At 50.0% G+C, this 23,202-nt stretch overlaps 1 protein-coding gene across 1 annotated transcript in view; it reads left to right on the top strand.

Annotated features, from left to right (window-relative positions):
- Positions 1 to 23,202, top strand: part of tbl1xr1a (TBL1X/Y related 1a) — a 31,924-nt gene extending 8,722 nt beyond the window's left edge. Inside the window, exons 3-17 of the mRNA XM_079245089.1 lie at positions 1,047 to 1,315; positions 6,103 to 6,204; positions 7,670 to 7,815; positions 7,908 to 8,133; positions 8,205 to 8,337; positions 8,568 to 8,709; positions 11,060 to 11,123; positions 11,301 to 11,398; positions 11,929 to 11,989; positions 12,061 to 12,182; positions 17,473 to 17,547; positions 17,638 to 17,765; positions 18,151 to 18,316; positions 18,395 to 18,496; positions 18,567 to 23,202. Coding sequence (XP_079101215.1) covers positions 1,047 to 1,315; positions 6,103 to 6,204; positions 7,670 to 7,815; positions 7,908 to 8,133; positions 8,205 to 8,337; positions 8,568 to 8,709; positions 11,060 to 11,123; positions 11,301 to 11,398; positions 11,929 to 11,989; positions 12,061 to 12,182; positions 17,473 to 17,547; positions 17,638 to 17,765; positions 18,151 to 18,316; positions 18,395 to 18,496; positions 18,567 to 18,593 — 1,861 coding nt within the window. The 3' untranslated portion in view covers positions 18,594 to 23,202. The remainder of the gene's footprint in view (positions 1 to 1,046; positions 1,316 to 6,102; positions 6,205 to 7,669; positions 7,816 to 7,907; positions 8,134 to 8,204; positions 8,338 to 8,567; positions 8,710 to 11,059; positions 11,124 to 11,300; positions 11,399 to 11,928; positions 11,990 to 12,060; positions 12,183 to 17,472; positions 17,548 to 17,637; positions 17,766 to 18,150; positions 18,317 to 18,394; positions 18,497 to 18,566) is intronic.

Here is a 23,202-nt window from a genome sequence, read left to right as displayed (position 1 = left end):
TAAATTCTTTCACCCTGATCCCCCCACCCCCCCTCTACCCTAACATTCAGTCACCACTTCATCCATTGGCTCATGCACGCCCTCACCTTTCTTTCCCAACGTGTCCCCTGTGAGATACCCCCGGGGGAGCAGGGGATAGGAGGGCCCTGATCAGGGCCCCACAACTACCCCCCACCCCCGTCAACGCCCCCCCACCACTCCACACATGCAGCCGATCCAGCACCACCCAGGGCCAGCAGCAGTCCCACCCCCGCCAGGCCAGCCCAGACCCAGGCCCCCTGAACAGCACCACTCCCCCGCCCAACCCCCCCGGCACAGCCCCGGAAATAGGGGCGTGGCAGGACCCCATTGTCACCCCCTCCCTCCCAGCTTATGAATGATTGTGAAGTGTGTGTTGTTTGCAATTAAAATTGGGAAGAAGTAACCACATCATGTTGGGAGCGGGACCACCAAAGCAGCCCCGCCCACCGCACACTGCATGGTCCGCCCCCCAAAATATGTCCATGTGTTGTCAGTGTGTGTTTTTTGTGTTATGTTGACTAAGTGTAATTAAAACTGGGAGGTGAACCGATGCTGGGTGCAGCGATGGAGACCACCTTGATGTGTTTCCTGTTTGGATGCTGGAAGAGTTTCCGGTCACGTTGCTATGCTACATGCTAGCAGGGCTGCTTCCTGCTGTCTGCAGACATCTCCTGGACTGTCCTGCTGCCTCCTGAACAGGCATACTTGCCATAAGAATGCTTCTTATTGTGGTGAAATTAATCAGAAACTGATGTCCAGTACTACTAGGAGGAGCTTTCGTGTTGTCATAGTAACAGGCCTGAGCTTTGAGCCTGCAGGTTGCTGATGTTATATCTGTTTTTATACAGGTTGCTGATGTTATATCTGTTTTTATACAGGTTGCTGATGTTGTTCCAGTTGTTTCAATGCAAATGTTGTGTTTCTTACTGGCAAAGCGCGGCGCGTTTGCCGACGTGGTATGTAAACAGTTTGTTGCATCGCTGCTTCTCCTGCCTCCTCTTACTCTCCAACCCTCCTCCATTCAGCCAGAGACTCTTGACTTCAGGCTGCGGTGGCTCTGCAGGGCCTACGGAGAGGCGACCTGCAGCTGCTGGGAGCCGGGCGCCGGCGACCAAGGTGCCACTCGGTGACCAGGATGTTCTGCTCTGTGGTGACCAGGATGTTCTGCTCTGTGGTGACCAGGATGTTCTGCTCTGTGGTGACCAGGATGTTCTGCTCTGTGGTGACCAGGATGTTCTGCTCTGTGGTGACCAGGATGTTCTGCTCTGTGGTGACCAGGATGTTCTGCTCTGTGGTAGCTACTGGGTTCAAATCACCTTCAGCTTCCTGTGCTCTGATCAGACTCTGGAGTTTAACAGCTCTGGTCTGTATGAAAGATGAACTGGGCTACATGGCGATGGTCCTGTAAAAACCGTACAGGTGTGTCTGACTTCCCTACATCAGTCAGTTCCCCTCCAGAGGCCAGTTCACTCATTCTGCTCAGAGCGTCTTTTAATCCACATTTACTAATGGACATGCTGTAGCTGTGTGCATGCAGGCTACTGAGGTTCACTACTTGGCTGGGCTCTTCCACATACCTGCGGTGAACAGGTGATCACCTGCCAGTCCGGACCGAAGTCACAGAACCGGTCTGTGTGGTTGTCTTTACACGTCTGGAGAAGTCTGAAGCCTCGGGGTTAAGCCTTTCTGGTTCGGTGTGAGCCTGAAGTATTTGCCTTGTCAGCATGTTTTCTGTAAGTCCCAGGCTACCAAGCGCACCTGGATGCACGCCGCATGCCGCAGAGCAGCCAAGTTGATGATTCTTACGGCCCAGAGATCACGGCGTTGTTTTTCTCTGAGCGGGAGTCTCCTCATGTTACGGTTCCACCGCCACGACGACGTCCCTCGCCAGCCTCCATCCTGTTACAGCAGAACATGACTCAGCAAAATGATGATGCAGATCTGTGTGATGGGGGGCGGCGGTAGCTGCTTTCCTCTCAGTCAAACCTAAAACAGTTTCAGTTCATCTCCGTCGGGGGTAGGGCTGCTCGATTATAGCAAAAATTATAATCACAATTATTTTGACTGAAATTGAGATCTCGATTATTGAACACGATTATCCTTTTATCTTTAACATGATTTTTTTTAACATTAAACTGTGACTTTTAAAAAAAAATGTCTTTAGGATTTCACATTTTAGAAAGCAAACAAATAACATGAAACTTTGTCTTGACAAAGTGCAAATACTGATGTAAGCTGAATAGATAAGTATAAGTTAGGATTAAACAACGCTGCGCGTCGTGATGTTCTGGACTCCGCGTCGGGCATTATAACCGTCTGACACACGGTTACGAGTTGTTTAATCCGCTGATGCTATGGACCCACACAGTAAATATTTGTATGTATTTTCTGCATTTGCTGAAGTATAGGAACTATTTTACGTTGGCCTGGATGTACGTTTTATACCAAACAACCGCTGTCAGGCTGCAGCGCGTTTCTCTCATTCACCTGTTAAAAGACGGCTGATCTGAACCAGCTGGTTAACGCGTTGCCATGGTAACGCCCCGTAACGGAGGGATATTACAGTGTTTAACTGGCCGAACTATGTATAGGAAAATAATGCAGCCAGTTGTCACTGACAATGGTGTAAACTATGTTTAGGTGAACTTCCACAACCTACTGCAGTTATTCTACATTGACCTGCAGCCGGAGCCGACTGAGACTGGCCGCCTGGGAGTGCTTTAGGACGGGAGAGGCTCCCGCTGCTCCTTCCTTACAGTAACTGCAGAACAATATGTGCCTTCAAGTCAGTCGCCAAAACACCAGAAAAGTCTCTAATAACTCCAGTAAAAGCTGCTAGATTTGTCGCTTTTAACAAAAAAAAGTCTCCAGATTTAGCGAGAAAGTCTCCAAGTTGGCAACAGTGTCTGAATGAAAGCAAAGCGGCTGTGGGAGGAGTTTACAGCACAGCGCTGCAACGCCAGAGACGCTCGATTAGCAGCTGAAGACAGCAGGAGAGGAAACTGCAGAGAGGAAAATAATCACACCCTTTTAGTTTTATCATGGTTGGAAACCCAGATCGTACTGAGATTAAAATCTGATTAATCGTCCAGACCTAACCAGGGGTCACGTGCACAGTCTGGCATGCATGTCACACTGACATACAACTAAACCCAGAAAAGTAGTCTGGACCAAAACTCTCCAGGTGTATGAGTGTGTTCATGTGCATGTTCCAGATAAATCCCAGCTGAGCAGCTTCAGACGCGCCTGCTGCCATTAAAGCATGCAGATGACGACATTACACAGCATGTTGTTGCTTTTAGCCTGAAGGAAACCAGAACTGGGATATTTGACATGGAGCTGATGTGGCTGAATCAGAGGTGGAAACGTGATAAAACAGCCAGCAGACACGTTTCAGACAGGTGGGCGGAGCTTCCCAGCGTGCTTTGTGTGAGCGTAGCGTCCTCGTGGAGCGACCTGTGTTGTTGTGTTTTACTGGCTGTTTTAGTGTGAAATATGTGGAACCGTAGTTCAGACTGGAGCTTGTCTCCAGGTTTCCCTTCGTTTCCATACATGATAACATTTTATATTTAAACATTACAATGAATGATCGGTTTTATTTTATTGATCGATCTGTCATTCGTACCGCGGTGTGTCTGAACACGGAGCTGTGAAGGTCTCGTGTCGTTTATTAAGACAAATACAGACGGCTGAATCCCAACTGAGCAGAAAGAGGTGCACAGACCTCCTGCTGCTGAGGGACCCCAGTCGGACCGGGTACGGACCCCCACCAAGCTGGACCCTCGTTGAACCAGACATCATTCCTGTAGGAACCTATACAGAGATTTGTTCCTGATCAATATGATCATGTGACTCTGTGCTGCGTCTCAGAGGGAATCAGAGCAGCTCATGTGGAGCGACGGCGTTAACGTGATGCAAACAGAGAAAACTCATCAGTTTTCAGTCATGCAGGTCTTTTACTGCAGCATCTGCAGGAAACATCAAACATTAAACGCTTTTAGTTTTATTGATCAGCTGGAAACCAGCAGCTGGTCTACGGGAAGTTTTTTTAATCCATTTCGGCTTTGGACAGTTTACAGACGGCGTCTCAGTGTGAGGATAACGGCTCTGACTGGTGGACTGGAGAAACGGCTTTGTAACCTTTCCAGACCTGTTCCTGGTCGGCATCACGTTTTCTTTTCTACATCTCACAGCCGGCTTCACCTCCGCACACAGGGTTAAGGGATTTCCTCACTGATCGGGTCTGGCTGGGATCGGGTCTGGCGGGGATCGGGTCTGACTCGGATCGGGTCTGACTCGGATCGGGTCTGGTGGGGATCAGGTCTGGTGGGGATCGGGTCTGACTCGGATCAGGTCTGGTGGGGATCAGGTCTGGTGGGGATCAGGTCTGGTGGGGATCGGGTCTGGTGGGGGAGTGAAGTGAAGACGCGACGTGACGTGGCGTGATGATGTGGCGTGACGTGGCATGGCGTGGCGTGATGAAGACGTGGTGTGGTGTGATGAAGACGCGACGTGACGTGGCGTGATGATGTGGCGTGACGTGGCATGGCGTGGCGTGATGAAGACGTGGTGTGGTGTGATGAAGACGTGACGTGGCGTGATGATGACGTGGCATGGCGGGATGAAGACGTGGCATGGCGGGATGAAGACGTGGCATGGCGTGATGATGACGTGGCATGGCGGGATGAAGACGTGGCATGGCGAGATGGGGACGTGACGTAGACGTGACGTATCGAGACGTGATGTGACATGGCGTGATGGTGGCGTGGCGTAGATGTGGCGTGACGTAGACATGACGTAGACGTGACATAGACGTGGCGTGACGTGGCGTGGCGTGATGAAGACGTGACGTGGCGTGATCGTGGCATGACATGGCGTGGCATGATCATGGCGTGACGTGACCTGAAGTGATCGTGGCGTGGCGTGACGTGACGTGGCATGATCATGGCGTGACGTGACCTGACGTGATCGTGGCGTGGCGTGACGTGACGTGGCGTGATCATGGTGTGATCATGGCGTGACGTGGCGTGATCATGGCGTGACGTGGCGTGATCATGGCGTGACGTGACGTGATCATGGCATGACGTGACGTGACGTGATCGTGGCGTGGCGTGGCGTGACGTGGCGTGATGACGTGGCATGGCGAGATGGGGACGTGACGTAGACGTGACGTATCGAGACGTGATGTGACATGGCGTGATGGTGGCGTGGCGTAGATGTGGCGTGACGTAGACATGACGTAGACGTGACATAGACGTGGCGTGACGTGGCGTGGCGTGATGAAGACGTGACGTGGCGTGATCGTGGCATGACATGGCGTGGCATGATCATGGCGTGACGTGACCTGACGTGATCGTGGCGTGGCGTGACGTGACGTGGCATGATCATGGCGTGACGTGACCTGACGTGATCGTGGCGTGGCGTGACGTGACGTGGCGTGATCATGGCGTGACGTGACGTGATCGTGACGTGGCGTGACGTGGTGTGACGTGGTGTGATCATGGCGTGACGTGGCGTGATCATGGCGTGATGTGGCGTGATCATGGCGTGACGTGGCGTGATCATGGCGTGATGTGGCGTGATCATGGCGTGACGTGGCGTGATCATGGCGTGACGTGGCGTGATCATGGCATGACGTGACGTGACGTGATCGTGACGTGGCGTGACGTGGCGTGATGATGACGTGGCATGGCGAGATGGGGACGTGACGTAGACGTGACGTATTGAGACGTGATGTGACATGGCGTGATGATGGCGTGGCGTAGATGTGGCATGACGTAGACATGACGTAGACGTGACATAGACGTGGCGTGACGTGGCGTGGCGTGATGAAGACGTGGCGTGATCGTGGCATGACATGGCGTGGCATGATCATGGCGTGACGTGACCTGACGTGATCGTGGCGTGGCGTGGCGTGACGTGACGTGGCGTGATCATGGCGTGACGTGGCGTGATCATGGCATGACGTGACGTGATCATGGCATGACGTGACGTGATCGTGGCGTGACGTGGCATGACGTGACGTGACGTGACGTGAGCGTGGCGTGACATGTCTTTCATGAAGCTGTCTCTGTCTTCCAGGTTCGGTGCATGCGTTCGGACCTCATGGTGCAACTGGACTAAAGATGAGCATTAGCAGTGATGAGGTCAACTTCCTGGTCTACAGATACCTACAGGAGTCAGGTATCCCTCTTACATATTCATTTACCTGTTTATGAAGGAACGATAATGTGCTGTTGTCATGGTAACCTGCTTTTAACTTTAAGTTTAAATCCTGGCTTCACTGGTTTCTGTTTTTGGAGCTGATCAGAGTATCTTCTAGCCACTGGTAGAACCTCATGTGAGCATGTAGTGTTTATTCAGAGACTCTAGATGGTAAATCCACCATTATTTATCACATCTTCATCACCATCACTACCATGTTGCTAAGAGACCTCTATTTTCACCTGGACATGATGATGAAGACACTTCCTGTCAGACTTTCCACCAATCAGAGAGCTTAAACTGACGGTAACGTCCAATCAGGAGCAGCCAAGGATCAACAAGTGATGAGAAAAGCAGGAAAATAATAATCCTCTATGGCTGGAATAAAGACTTTAGACTAGACTTAGACTTTATTGTCCCCAAAGGGAAATTCTTTTCCACGTACACAGCACATGTTTGACAACAAAAAGGACAATAACAACAGACCACAGAAACAACATACAAATACAATAGAGTACACTCAGCGCCCCCTGCTGTTTAGAAATGTTATGACTGAGGGGATCAGGCTTTTTCCCAACCGAGCCTTTTTGCACCTGAGCGCCCTGTACCTCCGTCCTGAAGGAAGAGGGGTGAGTTGTTCATGAAGGGGGTGTGTGGGGTCCTGCTCCATGGAAAGTGCAAAGCGTCCAATGACTCTGTTGTTAAGCTCTGTAAGGCTTGGTGTGGGGAGTCCTATGATTTTTGCTGCGGTGTTGGTTACCTTTATGAGTTTAGTCCGGTTCTTAACAGTCAACAAATTGAAAAAGCAAGTTGAACAGTACAGAATAACAGGCTGGATAATGGACTGATATAACCGTAGGAGTAGAGGTGGAGAAACATAGAGTCCTTTCAGTTTCCGGATTATTGATAGTCATTGTTGGCTTCGTTTATAAATAAAGCCAGGAAGACGTTTGGGATGCAGCTGAGGTGGAGGTGCTGCAGTGAGGACAGCAGGTAGACAGTAGCAGGAAGACGTGGAAACATGGAAACAGTGTGTGTTATTATTTGAACATTGATGGATTTTGGTCTGAAGTATCGTCTCAGAGGTCTCGTCTCTGCTGCTGTGGCCCAACAAGCCAAACAAGCCCAACCAGAGATTGATCTTCACCGATCCTCGGCAGATGCAGGCTGACACACCAGAATGATGAACTAGATCAGGTTTTCTGTGGTTTAACGTTAACTGATGGACTGATCTGGTCTTCAGCACACACACTGTCTCTGTTTGCTGTCAAACAGAAGTGAAAAACAGTGTCCTCCTGCAGGCGACTGGTGGCCTTATTGTAGGTATAAATGCAGGTTGACTGGAGGGGAGAAGCTCCTGGTGAAGTAGTGATGTGTCAGACCTGGATGAAGATAAGTTAACATCATGAAGGTGTGCATAGTAACGTTTCTCCCTCGTCTCCAGGATTCTCCCACTCAGCTTTTACCTTCGGCATAGAGAGCCACATTAGTCAGTCCAACATCAACGGTGCTCTGGTTCCCCCTGCTGCCCTCATCAGCATCATTCAGAAGGGTCTGCAGTATGTGGAGGCGGAAGTCAGCATCAACGAGGTGGGAACCATCATCATCCTCACTTCTTCTCTGTGATTCCAGATCCAGGATCTGTAGTTGTGATCCTGCTTCATTCCTCCTGTTCTCTGCAGGACGGCACGCTGTTTGACGGGCGGCCCATTGAGTCCCTGTCCCTCATCGACGCAGTGATGCCGGACGTCGTGCAGACGAGGCAGCAGGCTTACAGAGACAAAATGGCCCAGCAGCAAGCTGCCGCTTCCACGCCGGCGTCGGCCGCAGGAGGCAGCATCACCGGGAACGCCAAGAATGGAGAGAATACGGCCAACGGGGAGGAGAATGGAGCACATGCCTTAGCAAGTGGGTGGGATCACGTCTTCCTGACGTTGTTGTTGTCCAGCAGTGTCTGATGCATCAAACGGTGTCTGCAGACAACCACGCAGACCTGATGGAGGTGGACGGAGATGTGGAGATCCCCCCGAACAAGGCCATGGTCCTCAGGGGCCACGAGTCCGAGGTCTTTATCTGTGCCTGGAACCCAGTGAGCGATCTGCTGGCGTCGGGGTGAGACCGCCATCCTCGTTCTCTGAGAGGGACATCGCTAACGGTGAACTGGTGCCAGAGGTAACGCGCGTGTGTGTGTGTGTGTGTGTGTGTGTGTGTGTGTGTGTGTGTGTGTGTGTGTGTGTGTGTGTGTGTGTGTGTGTGTGTGTGTGTGTGTGTGTGTGTGTGTGTGTGTGTGTGTGTGTGTGTGTGTGTGTGTGTGTGTGTGTGTGTGTGTGTGTGTGTGTCAGGTCGGGCGACTCAACAGCTCGTATCTGGAACCTGAGTGAGAACAGTACAAGCAGCTCCACACAGCTGGTCCTGCGGCACTGCATACGGGAGGGAGGCCAGGACGTCCCCAGCAACAAAGACGTCACCTCACTGGACTGGAATGTAAGATCACACACACACACACACACACACACACACACACAAATCTACCAGATGTAAGACACAGATGATCTGTAAAATGAGATAGACGCCGTTAGAAACATGAAGTGTCTGAAAAAGCTCGTCAAATGTCTGGTCGCTGTCACAGCAGTTTCCTGATCAGCTGATTGCAGTTAGTTTGTTAACTAACCTCCTGAGGACAGAGACGGTGGTTAACTAACCTCCTGAGGACAGAGACGGTGGTTAACTAACCTCCTGAGGACAGAGACGGTGGTTAACTAACCTCCTGAGGACAGAGACGGTGGTTAACTAACCTCCTGAGGACAGAGAGACGGTGGTTAACTAACCTCCTGAGGACAGAGACGGTGGTTAACTAACCTCCTGAGGACAGAGACGGTGGTTAACTAACCTCCTGAGGACAGAGAGATGGTGGTTAACTAACCTCATGAGGACAGAGAGACGGTGGTTAACTAACCTCCTGAGGACAGAGAGACGGTGGTTAACTAACCTCCTGAGGACAGAGAGACGGTGGTTAACTAACCTCCTGAGGACAGAGAGACGGTGGTTAACTAACCTCCTGAGGACAGAGACGGTGGTTAACTAACCTCCTGAGGACAGACAGACGGTGGTTAACTAACCTCCTGAGGACAGACAGACGGTGGTTAACTAACCTCCTGAGGACAGACAGACGGTGGTTAACTAACCTCCTGAGGACAGAGAGACGGTGGTTAACTAACCTCCTGAGGACAGAGAGACGGTGGTTAACTAACCTCCTGAGGACAGAGAGACGGTGGTTAACTAACCTCATGAGGACAGAGAGACGGTGGTTAACTAACCTCATGAGGACAGAGAGACGGTGGTTAACTAACCTCCTGAGGACAGAGAGACGGTGGTTAACTAACCTCCTGAGGACAGAGAGACGGTGGTTAACTAACCTCCTGAGGACAGAGAGACGGTGGTTAACTAACCTCCTGAGGACAGAGAGACGGTGGTTAACTAACCTCATGAGGACAGAGAGACGGTGGTTAACTAACCTCATGAGGACAGAGACACGGTGGTTAACTAACCTCCTGAGGACAGAGACGGTGGTTAACTAACCTCCTGAGGACAGAGACACGGTGGTTAACTAACCTCCTGAGGACAGACACGGTGGTTAACTAACCTCATGAGGACAGAGAGACGGTGGTTAACTAACCTCATGAGGACAGAGAGACGGTGGTTAACTAACCTCATGAGGACAGAGACGGTGGTTAACTAACCTCCTGAGGACAGAGAGACGGTGGTTAACTAACCTCCTGAGGACAGAGAGACGGTGGTTAACTAACCTCCTGAGGACAGAGACACGGTGGTTAACTAACCTCATGAGGACAGAGACACGGTGGTTAACTAACCTCCTGAGGACAGAGAGACGGTGGTTAACTAACCTCCTGAGGACAGAGAGACGGTGGTTAACTAACCTCCTGAGGACAGAGAGACGGTGGTTAACTAACCTCCTGAGGACAGAGACACGGTGGTTAACTAACCTCATGAGGACAGAGAGACGGTGGTTAACTAACCTCATGAGGACAGAGAGACGGTGGTTAACTAACCTCCTGAGGACAGAGACGGTGGTTAACTAACCTCATGAGGACAGAGAGACGGTGGTTAACTAACCTCATGAGGACAGAGAGACGGTGGTTAACTAACCTCCTGAGGACAGAGACGGTGGTTAACTAACCTCCTGAGGACAGAGAGACGGTGGTTAACTAACCTCCTGAGGACAGACAGACGGTGGTTAACTAGCCTCCTGAGGACAGACAGACGGTGGTTAACTAACCTCCTGAGGACAGACAGACGGTGGTTAACTAACCTCCTGAGGACAGAGAGACGGTGGTTAACTAACCTCCTGAGGACAGACAGACGGTGGTTAACTAACCTCCTGAGGACAGAGAGACGGTGGTTAACTAACCTCCTGAGGACAGAGAGACGGTGGTTAACTAACCTCATGAGGACAGAGACGGTGGTTAACTAACCTCCTGAGGACAGAGAGACGGTGGTTAACTAACCTCCTGAGGACAGAGAGACGGTGGTTAACTAACCTCCTGAGGACAGAGAGACGCCAGCTGAGGCTTCGGCCTGCAGCAGGACACGCCGCCTGTCCTGTAACTCTGTCCAACAGGGTAAAACCTGCTGACATCGAGACGTTTGGAGAAAATCCACATATCTGATCCAGGAGCAGCTGATCATCAGCATTGATCACTGAGATCAGAACTAAACTGGCCGTTAGACGGAGGGAGGTGTGCTGTGGGTTTCAAGCTGTGTGAAGCCTGGCTGCTAACCCAACTGATGGATGAACCCTGTGTCTCTCTGACAGAGTGAAGGCACGCTGTTAGCAACCGGCTCCTATGACGGCTTCGCCAGAATATGGACGAAAGACGGTAAGACAGCTTAAGTCTCCATGCAGGATGTAAAGGCTGGAAACGCCGCTGCAGACCAGGCGGTGGTGGGTGGATGCTGCCCTCTACTGGCAGCTCCATGTCACTACATCAAGATCCAGTTCTTCCTGGACAGTCTCAAAGTTGAAGTTTACAGATTTCTGTCTGTGTTGAATCCAGGTAACCTGGCGAGTACACTTGGACAACACAAAGGTCCCATCTTCGCCCTGAAATGGAATAAAAAAGGCAATTTTATCCTGAGTGCAGGAGTAGACAAGGTAAACGAGTCCCTCCCTTACTGCTACATGTCCCGCCACGTGGACTACATGTCCCGCCACGTGGACTACATGTCCCGCCACGTGGACTACATGTCCCGACAGGTGGACTACATGTCCCGCCACGTGGACTACATGTCCCGCCACGTGGACTACATGTCCCGACAGGTGGACTACATGTCCCGCCACGTGGACTACATGTCCCGCCACGTGGACTACATGTCCCGCCACGTGGACTACATGTCCCGACAGGTGGACTACATGTCCCGCCACGTGGACTACATGTCCCGCCACGTGGACTACATGTCCCGCCACGTGGACTACATGTCCCGACAGGTGGACTACATGTCCCGACAGGTGGACTACATGTCCCGACAGGTGGACTACATGTCCCGACAGGTGGACTACATGTCCCGCCACGTGGACTACATGTCCCGCCAGGTGGACTACATGTCCCGCCAGGTGGACTACATGTCCCGCCACGTGGACTACATGTCCCGCCACGTGGACTGACTGCATGCCTGTCTCTGCAGACAACAATCATTTGGGACGCACACACAGGAGAAGCCAAGCAGCAGTTTCCCTTCCATTCAGGTGAGCTCGCCCCCCGTTGTTCGTGGATTCCTGAGGTCCAGCGGGTTTAACGTCCTCTGCTTGTCCCACAGCTCCAGCGTTAGACGTGGACTGGCAGAGCAACAACACGTTTGCTTCCTGTAGTACGGACATGTGCATCCACGTCTGCAAACTGGGACAGGACCGGCCCATTAAGACATTCCAGGGACACACAGTAAGAGTCCGAGCCGGCAGCAATGTATGTTTGATGCTGCATGCAGGATGGAGGTCCTCGCCTCCTCGTTCTCCTCTTCATCCTCATTCTCTTCCTATTCATCCTCATTCTCTTTCTCTTCATCCTCATTCTCTTTCTCTTCATCCTCATTCTCTTCCTATTCATCCTCATTCTCTTTCTCTTCATCCTCATTCTCTTCCTATTCATTCTCTTTCTCTTCATCCTCATTCTCTTCCTATTCATCCTCATTCTTTTTCTCTTCATTCTCTTTCTCTTCATCCTCATTCTTTCTCTTCATCCTCATTCTCTTCCTATTCATCCTCATTGTCCTATTCATCCTCATTCTCTCCTCATCCTCATTCTCTTCCTCTTCATTCTCCTCTTCATCCTCATTCTCTCCTCATCCTCATTCTCTTCCTCTTCATTCTCCTCTTCATCCTCATTCTCTCCTCATCCTCATTCTTTCTCTTCATCCTCATTCTCCTCTTCATCCTCATTCTCTTTCTCTTCATCCTCATTCTCCTCTTCATCCTCATTCTCTTTCTCTTCATCCTCATTCTCCTCTTCATCCTCATTCTTTCTCTTCATCCTCATTCTCTCTCTTCATCCTCATTCTCCTCTTCATCCTCATTCTCCTCTTCATCCTCATTCTCTCTCTTCATCCTCGTTCTCCTCTTCATCCTCATTCTTGTTCTCTTCATCCTCATTCTCCTCCTCTTCATCCTCATTCTTTCTCTTCATCCTCGTTCTCCTCTTCATCCTCGTTCTTGTTCTCTTCATCCTCATTCTCCTCTTCATCCTCGTTCTCCTCCTCTTCATCCTCATTCTCTTCATCCTCGTTCTGCTCCTCTTCATCCTCATTCTCTTCCTCTTCATCCTTGTTCTGCTCCTCTTCATCCTTGTTCTCCTCCTCTTCATCCTCGTTCTCCTCCTCTTCATCCTCGTTCTCTTCCTCTTCATCCTCGTTCTCCTCTTCATCCTCGTTCTCCTCCTCTTCATCCTCGTTCTCCTCCTCTTCATCTTTGTTCTGCTCCTCTTAATCCTCGTTCTGCTCCTCTTCATCCTCCTTCTCTTCCTCTTCATCCTTATTCTCCTCTTCATCCTCATTCTCCTCCTCCTCGTTCTCCTCTTCATCCTCATTCTCTTCCTCTTCATCCTCGTTCTGCTCCTCTTCATCCTCGTTCTCCTCTTCATCCTCGTTCTCTTCCTCTTCATCCTCGTTCTGCTCTTCATCCTCGTTCTCCTGCTCTTCATCCTCATTCTCTTCCTCTTCATCCTCATTCTCTTCCTCTTCATCCTCGTTCTCCTCCTCTTCATCCTCGTTCTCCTCTTCATCCTCGTTCTCCTCTTCATCCTCGTTCTCCTCTTCATCCTCGTTCTCCTCCTCTTCATCCTCGTTCTCCTCTTCATCCTCGTTCTCCTCTTCATCCTCATTCTCTTCCTCTTCATCCTCGTTCTCCTCTTGATCCTCATTCTCTTCCTCTTCATCCTCGTTCTCCTCCTCTTCATCCTCGTTCTCCTCCTCTTCATCCTCGTTCTCCTCCTCTTCATCCTCATTCTCTTCCTCTTCATCCTCATTCTCTTCCTCTTCATCCTCGTTCTCCTCCTCTTCATCCTCGTTCTCCTCCTCTTCATCCTCGTTCTCCTCTTGATCCTCATTCTCTTCCTCTTCATCCTCGTTCTCCTCTTCATCCTCGTTCTCTTCCTCTTCATCCTCGTTCTCCTCTTCATCCTCATTCTCTTCCTCTTCATCCTCATTCTCTTCCTCTTCATCCTCGTTCTCCTCCTCTTCATCCTCATTCTCTTCCTCTTCATCCTCGTTCTCCTCCTCTTCATCCTCGTTCTCCTCCTCTTCATCCTCGTTCTCTTCCTCTTCATCCTCATTCTCTTCCTCTTCATCCTCGTTCTCTTCCTCTTCATCCTCGTTCTCTTCCTCTTCATCCTCGTTCTCCTCTTAATCCTCGTTCTCCTCCTCTTCATCCTCGTTCTGCTCTTCATCCTCATTCTCTTCCTCTTCATCCTTATTCTCTTCTTCATCCTCATTCTCTTCCTCTTCATCCTTATTCTCCTCTTCATCCTCATTCTCCTCCTCCTCATCCTCGTTCTGCTCCTCTTCATCCTCATTCTCTTCCTCTTCATCCTCGTTCTCCTCCTCTTCATCCTCGTTCTCCTCCTCTTCATCCTCGTTCTCTTCCTCTTCATCCTCGTTCTCCTCCTCTTCATCCTCATTCTCTTCCTCTTCATCCTCGTTCTCCTCCTCTTCATCCTCATTCTCTTCCTCTTCATCCTTGTTCTCCTCCTCTTCATCCTCGTTCTCCTCCTCTTCATCCTCGTTCTCCTCCTCTTCATCCTCGTTCTCCTCTTCATCCTCGTTCTCTTCCTCTTCATCCTCATTCTCTTCCTCTTCATCCTCGTTCTCTTCCTCTTCATCCTCGTTCTCTTCCTCTTCATCCTCGTTCTCCTCTTAATCCTCGTTCTCCTCCTCTTCATCCTCGTTCTGCTCTTCATCCTCATTCTCTTCCTCTTCATCCTTATTCTCTTCCTCTTCATCCTTATTCTCCTCTTCATCCTCATTCTCCTCCTCCTCATCCTCGTTCTGCTCCTCTTCATCCTCATTCTCTTCCTCTTCATCCTCGTTCTCCTCTTCATCCTCGTTCTCCTCCTCTTCATCCTCATTCTCTTCCTCTTCATCCTCATTCTCCTCCTCTTCATCCTCGTTCTCCTCCTCTTCATCCTCGTTCTCTTCCTCTTCATCCTCGTTCTGCTCCTCTTCATCCTCGTTCTCCTCCTCTTCATCCTCGTTCTCCTCTTCATCCTCATTCTCTTCCTCTTCATCCTCGTTCTCCTCCTCTTCATCCTCATTCTCCTCCTCTTCATCCTCATTCTCCTCCTCTTCATCCTCATTCTGCTCCTCTTCATCCTCGTTCTGCTCTTCATCCTCATTCTTTTCCTCTTCATCCTTATTCTCTTCTTCATCCTCATTCTCTTCCTCTTCATCCTCATTCTCCTCTTCATCCTCATTCTCCTCCTCCTCATCCTCGTTCTGCTCCTCTTCATCCTCATTCTCTTCCTCTTCATCCTCGTTCTGCTCTTCATCCTCATTCTCTTCCTCTTCATCCTCGTTCTGCTCTTCATCCTCATTCTCTTCCTCTTCATCCTCGTTCTGCTCCTCTTCATCCTCGTTCTCCTCTTCATCCTTGTTCTCTTCCTCTTCATCCTCATTCTCCTCTTCATCCTCGTTATCCTCCTCTTCATCCTCATTCTCCTCCTCTTCATCCTCGTTCTGCTCCTCTTCATCCTCGTTCTGCTCCTCTTCATCCTTATTCTCTTCTTCATCCTCGTTCTGCTCCTCTTCATCCTCGTTCTGCTCTTCATCCTTATTCTCTTCTTCATCCTCGTTCTGCTCCTCTTCATCCTTGTTCTGCTCCTCTTCATCCTCGTTCTGCTCTTCATCCTCGTTCTGCTCTTCATCCTCGTTCTGCTCTTCATCCTTATTCTCTTCTTCATCCTCGTTCTGCTCCTCTTCATCCTCGTTCTCCTCCTCTTCATCCTCATTCTCTTCCTCTTCATCCTCGTTCTCCTCCTCTTCATCCTCGTTCTCCTCCTCTTCATCCTCGTTCTCTTCCTCTTCATCCTCGTTCTGCTCCTCTTCATCCTCGTTCTCTTCCTCTTCATCCTCATTCTCTTCCTCTTCATCCTCGTTCTCCTCTTAATCCTCGTTCTCCTCCTCTTCATCCTCATTCTCTTCCTCTTCATCCTCGTTCTCCTCCTCTTCATCCTCATTCTCTTCCTCTTCATCCTCGTTCTCCTCCTCTTCATCCTCATTCTCTTCCTCTTCATCCTCGTTCTGCTCCTCTTCATCCTCGTTCTCCTCCTCTTCATCCTCATTCTCTTCCTCTTCATCCTCGTTCTCCTCCTCTTCATCCTCGTTCTCCTCCTCTTCATCCTCGTTCTCCTCCTCTTCATCCTCATTCTCTTCCTCTTCATCCTCGTTCTCCTCCTCTTCATCCTCATTCTCTTCCTCTTCATCCTCGTTCTCCTCCTCTTCATCCTCATTCTCTTCCTCTTCATCCTTGTTCTCCTCCTCTTCATCCTCATTCTCTTCCTCTTCATCCTTGTTCTCCTCCTCTTCATCCTCGTTCTCCTCCTCTTCATCCTCGTTCTCCTCTTCATCCTCGTTCTCTTCCTCTTCATCCTCGTTCTCTTCCTCTTCATCCTCGTTCTCCTCTTAATCCTCGTTCTCCTCCTCTTCATCCTCGTTCTGCTCTTCATCCTCATTCTCTTCCTCTTCATCCTTATTCTCTTCTTCATCCTCATTCTCTTCCTCTTCATCCTTATTCTCCTCTTCATCCTCATTCTCCTCCTCCTCATCCTCGTTCTGCTCCTCTTCATCCTCATTCTCTTCCTCTTCATCCTCGTTCTCCTCTTCATCCTCGTTCTCCTCCTCTTCATCCTCGTTCTCTTCCTCTTCATCCTCGTTCTCCTCCTCTTCATCCTCATTCTCCTCCTCTTCATCCTCATTCTCCTCCTCTTCATCCTCGTTCTGCTCCTCTTCATCCTCGTTCTGCTCTTCATCCTCATTCTCTTCCTCTTCATCCTCGTTCTGCTCCTCTTCATCCTCGTTCTCCTCCTCTTCATCCTCGTTCTCCTCTTCATCCTCATTCTCTTCCTCTTCATCCTCGTTCTCCTCCTCTTCATCCTCATTCTCCTCCTCTTCATCCTCATTCTGCTCCTCTTCATCCTCGTTCTGCTCTTCATCCTCATTCTTTTCCTCTTCATCCTTATTCTCTTCATCCTCATTCTCTTCCTCTTCATCCTCATTCTCCTCTTCATCCTCATTCTCCTCCTCCTCATCCTCGTTCTGCTCCTCTTCATCCTCATTCTCTTCCTCTTCATCCTCGTTCTGCTCTTCATCCTCATTCTCTTCCTCTTCATCCTCATTCTCCTCTTCATCCTCGTTATTCTCCTCTTCATCCGCGTTCTCCTCCTCTTCATCCTCGTTCTGCTCTTCATCCTCATTCTCTTCCTCTTCATCCTCGTTCTCCTCCTCTTCATCCTCGTTCTCCTCCTCTTCATCCTCGTTCTCTTCCTCTTCATCCTCGTTCTCTTCCTCTTCATCCTCGTTCTCCTCCTCTTCATCCTCGTTCTGCTCTTCATCCTCGTTCTCTTCCTCTTCATCCTTATTCTCTTCTTCATCCTCGTTCTGCTCTTCATCCTCGTTCTGCTCTTCATCCTTATTCTCTTCTTCATCCTCGTTCTGCTCCTCTTCATCCTCGTTCTCCTCTTCCAGAATGAGGTAAATGCAATCAAGTGGGATCCCATGGGGAACCTGTTGGCTTCCTGCTCAGACGACATGACGCTGAAGGTGAGCTGTGATGTCATTGTCATGTCATACCTGTGAGAGTCCAGATCATGTGATTTAATCATGTGATGTGTTTCCTCTCCGTCTCCTCAGATCTGGAGTATGAAGCAGGACTCGTGTGTTCATGACCTGCAGGCTCACAGTAAAGAAATCTACACCATCAAATGGAGTCCAACTGGTCCTGGAACCAACAATCCCAGTGCTAACCTCATGCTAGCAAGGTATGTGCGATGCGTGCCAGATTCTACGTCAGCAGGAGGTGCTGGATGTGTGCAGACGATTGTTAGAAAACGTCTGAATAAAACTCGGAAACGGGAAGAGATCGGAAGAGATCTGCCTGTTTTGCTGCTCCGGTCTTCTCTGGTCTGAAATAAATCCTGAAATCTGGTGAAAAAGCAGGTTTTCAGACTAAATGAAGAGAATAAATTCTCCTCTAGAGTAATGAAAGATATTCTTACTGGTTATTTGACTGGTCGTCCTCATGGAGACCAGACTAACAGTGGGACTAACCGGAACCAGGCTGCTCACGGTTTTCTGTTTTAGTTCTGATAAAATCTGTTTAACGCTTGTTGGTGGGCGGGGCCTAACTGTCTGGTCTCCCTGCAGCGCATCGTTTGACTCCACGGTTCGGCTCTGGGACGTGGATCGGGGAATCTGCATCCACACTCTGACCAAACACCAGGAGCCGGTCTACAGCGTGGCTTTCAGCCCTGACGGCCGCCATCTGGCCAGTGGCTCATTCGACAAATGTGTGCACATCTGGAACACACAGGTAGGACGGGAAGCGGCTGTCTGTCCTCGTCCCGGTCCCAGAAACCCCCACATGACTAACACAGTGTGTCTGCTGCAGACGGGAGCTTTAGTCCACAGTTACAGAGGGACGGGAGGAATATTCGAGGTTTGCTGGAACGCAGCGGGAGACAAAGTGGGAGCCAGCGCGTCAGATGGATCTGTAAGTTCCTGTTGGGACATTGTCCTTCTGTCCCCTACTGTCCTACAGATCCCCGTCTCCTGTCTTCCAGGTGTGTGTACTAGACCTCCGGAAATAGAGCTGCTGTTTGGAAGCCATGGACCGACCATGAATGTGTACATAGCCAAATGACTGTCCCTACCTGCCCCGCGTACCGCCCACGCTCACGACTAGGCCGCGCCCACCGCCGGACAGGAAACAGGAGACAGGAAGTACCGACACAGCAGGTCCAGATATTGGGATGAACAGAGGGACGGACAGATGGAGCTGTCCCTCTCAGTCTGTGCAGACTCTCAGAGAGACGCAGGAGGGACGCAGCAGAAAAAGACAAAAAAAAGACCAAAAAAAAAAACAAAAACAAAAGAAAGAAAAAGTTACAGATGAGTTTATGAACCAAACTCTGGAAGCGGTCCCATCGCTAACCATCGTCATGACAACGGCAGGCGCTGAAAACACCTGGATCTTCATCCAGTTGGCTCTCGGCGCGTCCATGTCCAGAACGTCCTCACGTCTCCACGTCCAGAACGTCCTCACGTCTCCACGTCTCCATGTCCAGAACGTCCTCACGTCTCCACGTCCAGAACGTCCTCATGTCTCCATGTTTCCATGTCCAGAATGTCCTCACGTCTCCACGTCTCCATGTCCAGAACGTCCTCACGTCTCCACGTCTCCACGTCCAGAACGTCCTCACGTCTCCACGTCCAGAACGTCCTCACGTCTCCATGTTTCCATGTCCAGAATGTCCTCACGTCTCCATGTCCAGAACGTCCTCACGTCTCCATGTCCAGAACGTCCTCACGTCTCCATGTCCAGACCGTCCTCACGTCTCCATGTCCAGAACGTCCTCACGTCTCCATGTCCAGAACGTCCTCACGTCTCCACGTCTCCATGTCCAGAACGTCCTCACGTCTCCACGTCTCCATGTCCAGAACGTCCTCACGTTTCCATGTCCAGAACGTCCTCACGTCTCCACGTCCAGAACGTCCTCACGTCTCCACGTCCAGAACGTCCTCACGTCTCCACGTCCAGAACGTCCTCACGTCTCCACGTCCAGAACGTCCTCACGTCTCCATGTTTCCATGTCCAGAATGTCCTCACGTCTCCACATCTCCATGTCCAGAACGTCCTCACGTCCAGAACGTCCTCACGTCTCCACGTCCAGAACGTCCTCACGTCTCCATGTTTCCACGTCCAGAATGTCCTCACGTCTCCATGTCCAGAACGTCCTCACGTCTCCATGTCCAGAACGTCCTCACGTCTCCATGTCCAGAACGTCCTCACGTCTCCACGTCTCCATGTCCAGACCGTCCTCACGTCTCCACGTCCAGAACGTCCTCACGTCTCCACGTCCAGAACGTCCTCACGTCTCCACGTCTCCATGTCCAGAACGTCCTCACGTCTCCACGTCTCCATGTCCAGAACGTCCTCACGTCTCCATGTCCAGAACGTCCTCACGTCTCCATGTCCAGAACGTCCTCACGTCTCCACGTCCAGAACGTCCTCACGTCTCCACGTCCAGAACGTCCTCACGTCTCCACGTCTCCATGTCCAGAACGTCCTCACGTCTCCACGTCTCCATGTCCAGAACGTCTCCATCTCTCCAGCACCAAACGGGACGTCACTTAGTTTTTTAAAATTTCTGAATTCTGATGTTTTTATGGGGGGGGGGGCGCCCAGGTCTCTAACACACACACACACACACACACACACACACACACACACACACCTCTGAACTACATCGTCCTCCTTGTCATGATTTTCAGTGTGTATCTGCCCGAGAGTTGCTCAGACCAGATCCAGATCAGATTCACGTCATTTAGACCAGATCCAGATCAGATTCAGGCCGATCCAGATCAGATTCAGGCCGATCCAGATCAGATTCAGGCCAGATCCAGATCAGATTCAGACTAGATCCAGATCAGATTCAGACTAGATCCAGATCAGATTCAGACCAGATCCAGATCAGATTGACTAGATCCAGATCAGATTGACTAGATCCAGATCAGATTGACTAGATCCAGATCAGATTCAGACCAGATCCAGATCAGATTGACTAGATCCAGATCAGATTCAGACCAGATCCAGATCAGATTCAGACCAGATCCAGATCAGATTCAGACCAGATCCAGATCAGATTGACTAGATCCAGATCAGATTGACTAGATCCAGATCAGATTCAGACTAGATCCAGATCAGATTCAGACTAGATCCAGATCAGATTCAGACTAGATTCAGATCAGATTCAGACCAAATCAAGATCAGATTCATGTCATTCAGACCAGATCAGATTCAGACCAGATCCAGATCAGATTGACTAGATCCAGATCAGATTCAGGCCGATCCAGATCAGATTGACTAGATCCAGATCAGATTCAGACTAGATCCAGATCAGATTCAGACCAGATCCAGATCAGATTCAGACCAGATCTAGATCAGATTCAGACTAGATCCAGATCAGATTCAGGCGAGATCCAGATCAGATTCAGGCGAGATCCAGATCAGATTCAGACCAGATCTCGATCAGATCCAGATCAGATTCAGACCAGATTCAGACCAGATCTAGATCAGATTCAGACTAGATCCGGGTCAGAAAAAGATTTGATTTGAACCAGACTACAGCTGGACTCATTCAGACAAGATTTAGACCGGTTTCAGATGAGATTCAGGTCTGATGCAGACTACACTGAGACCAGATCCATAGTACATTGTGTATGGATCTGGTCTTCAGATCTGGTTTCTGATCAAGTCCAGTCCATACGGACTGGATCAGACTAGACCCCTGGTGGAACATCTGCATCCACACGGGCGACTCAGACCAGGAGGACCAACATCAGAGGTCTGAACCTCCTCAGTACCTTCACATCAACTGGGTCAGCTCAGAAACTGGGCTCTTGGCAAAACTCTCAACAAGTGAGTCTGGAAGTCTACTGGGTCCAGGTAATGGATCCCCCACCCCAAACGTTCGGTCCCCGTCTAAAACCAGTTCATTACATCCTGCATGGGAAGTGCGAGCTTCATCATCGGGTCAGTTCGTTCTCGGTGAGAAGCGTTGTGCATGACGGGGCGGGGTCACTGTCGGGGTCACGGCGATGTTTTTCCTGCATCAGCAAAACTAGAAGCGGTGACTTCATGCTGGTCCCTGTTAGCCACGCCCACCTCAAATGTCCGACCAATCATACAGTACGTCTCCGAGGCCCACGAGGAGAAAGTTCTGCTTGGCGAATCTGTGGAGAACAAGCTGCAAGTTGTCCTCGATCACATCGAGTACCGAGAACTGTTCTGGCTTCTCATGGAGGATGCTTCAGTCCGAGAGCCGGCGCCTCCTGTCGTCAGGAAGTAGATGGGTTGTCCTGGAAACCAGAAGGCAGTGCAGCGTCTCCCTGCACGTGATTGCTGGGAGGAAATAAAACATGATGTTCATCATCATCTTCTCTTCTGGGCTCTTCACCACCAAAGTTCTGCTTGTTTTATTCCAACAACACATTTTATACTCTTTTAAGACAAATTTAAAATTACATTTTTGTAATTTCTTTGTAAATCTGGGAGCTGACGGTTTGTGGGCCGTGTCATGAGATGGGAATATTTTCATTTACTAAGTCCATGCAGAGGTTGACTCGGCAAACCGGAGCTTCCTGAGCTGAAGGCACCTTTCCTGGAGACACTTCCAGGACAAAATTCCTATTGAATTTCCCCGTTTTTACCTGATCGCGTCCAGGAAGTTTTGGCCCACTTTCTCCTGCAACTTTGAGATCCTTGCAGATGTTTGGGATCCTTGCAGATGTTTGAGATCCTTGCAGATGTTTGAGATCCTTGCAGATGTTTGGGATCCTTGCAGATGTTTACAATCCTTGCAGATGTTTGGGATCCTTGCAGATGTTTACGATCCTTGCAGATGTTTACGATCCTTGCAGATGTTTGAGATCCTTGCAGATGTTTGGGATCCTTGCAGATGTTTGAGATCCTTGCAGATGTTTGGGATCCTTGCAGATGTTTGGGATCCTTGCAGATGTTTACGATCCTTGCAGATGTTTACGATCCTTGCAGATGTTTGGGATCCTTGCAGATGTTTGGGATCCTTGCAGATGTTTGGGATCCTTGCAGATGTTTACGATCCTTGCAGATGTTTGGGATCCTTGCAGATGTTTGGGATCCTTGCAGATGTTTGGGATCCTTGCAGATGTTTACGATCCTTGCAGATGTTTGGTAATTGGGGTAGTTCTGGAGGGAGATCTGTTCTGACAGGTTCAGTACAAAGTTGCATCCTTGTTGGATCTCCATCAGCTTCCTCCAGTTGGATCTTGAAGCGTGTCCAGTTTTCCAGCTGGAATCCAGACTGGAGGAGAAGCTCAGACTGGTCTCCGGCTCAGACATTCGGTCTCTGCGTCACTCAGAAGTTAAACTGCAGCAGAACTGAAGCTGCCTGCATGAGCTCGTCTCGTCACAAACATAAAGAAATTCCTCCAGCTGCATTTCCTGTGGGGTTTGTTTAAAACGTCGTCCTGCATGTTGACAGTCTGGGATCTGACGTTTGCTGAGTCAGCCTTTATCTGCTGCATCATGTGTCACCGTGCAGGGCTCTCCACGCCGTCATGTTCTGTTTCTTTCTTTTTCTCTGCAGCTTGCATCACATCCATCTGTCATCAGATCAGTGAAACATAAAGTCCAGAATAAAATATATTTTGATAAGA

This window comes from Telmatherina bonti (assembly GCF_933228915.1).
Source record: "Telmatherina bonti genome assembly, chromosome: 8".
In the NCBI taxonomy this organism is placed as follows: Eukaryota; Metazoa; Chordata; class Actinopteri; order Atheriniformes; family Telmatherinidae; genus Telmatherina; species Telmatherina bonti.
This window is presented reverse-complemented; position numbering and strand designations above follow the sequence as displayed.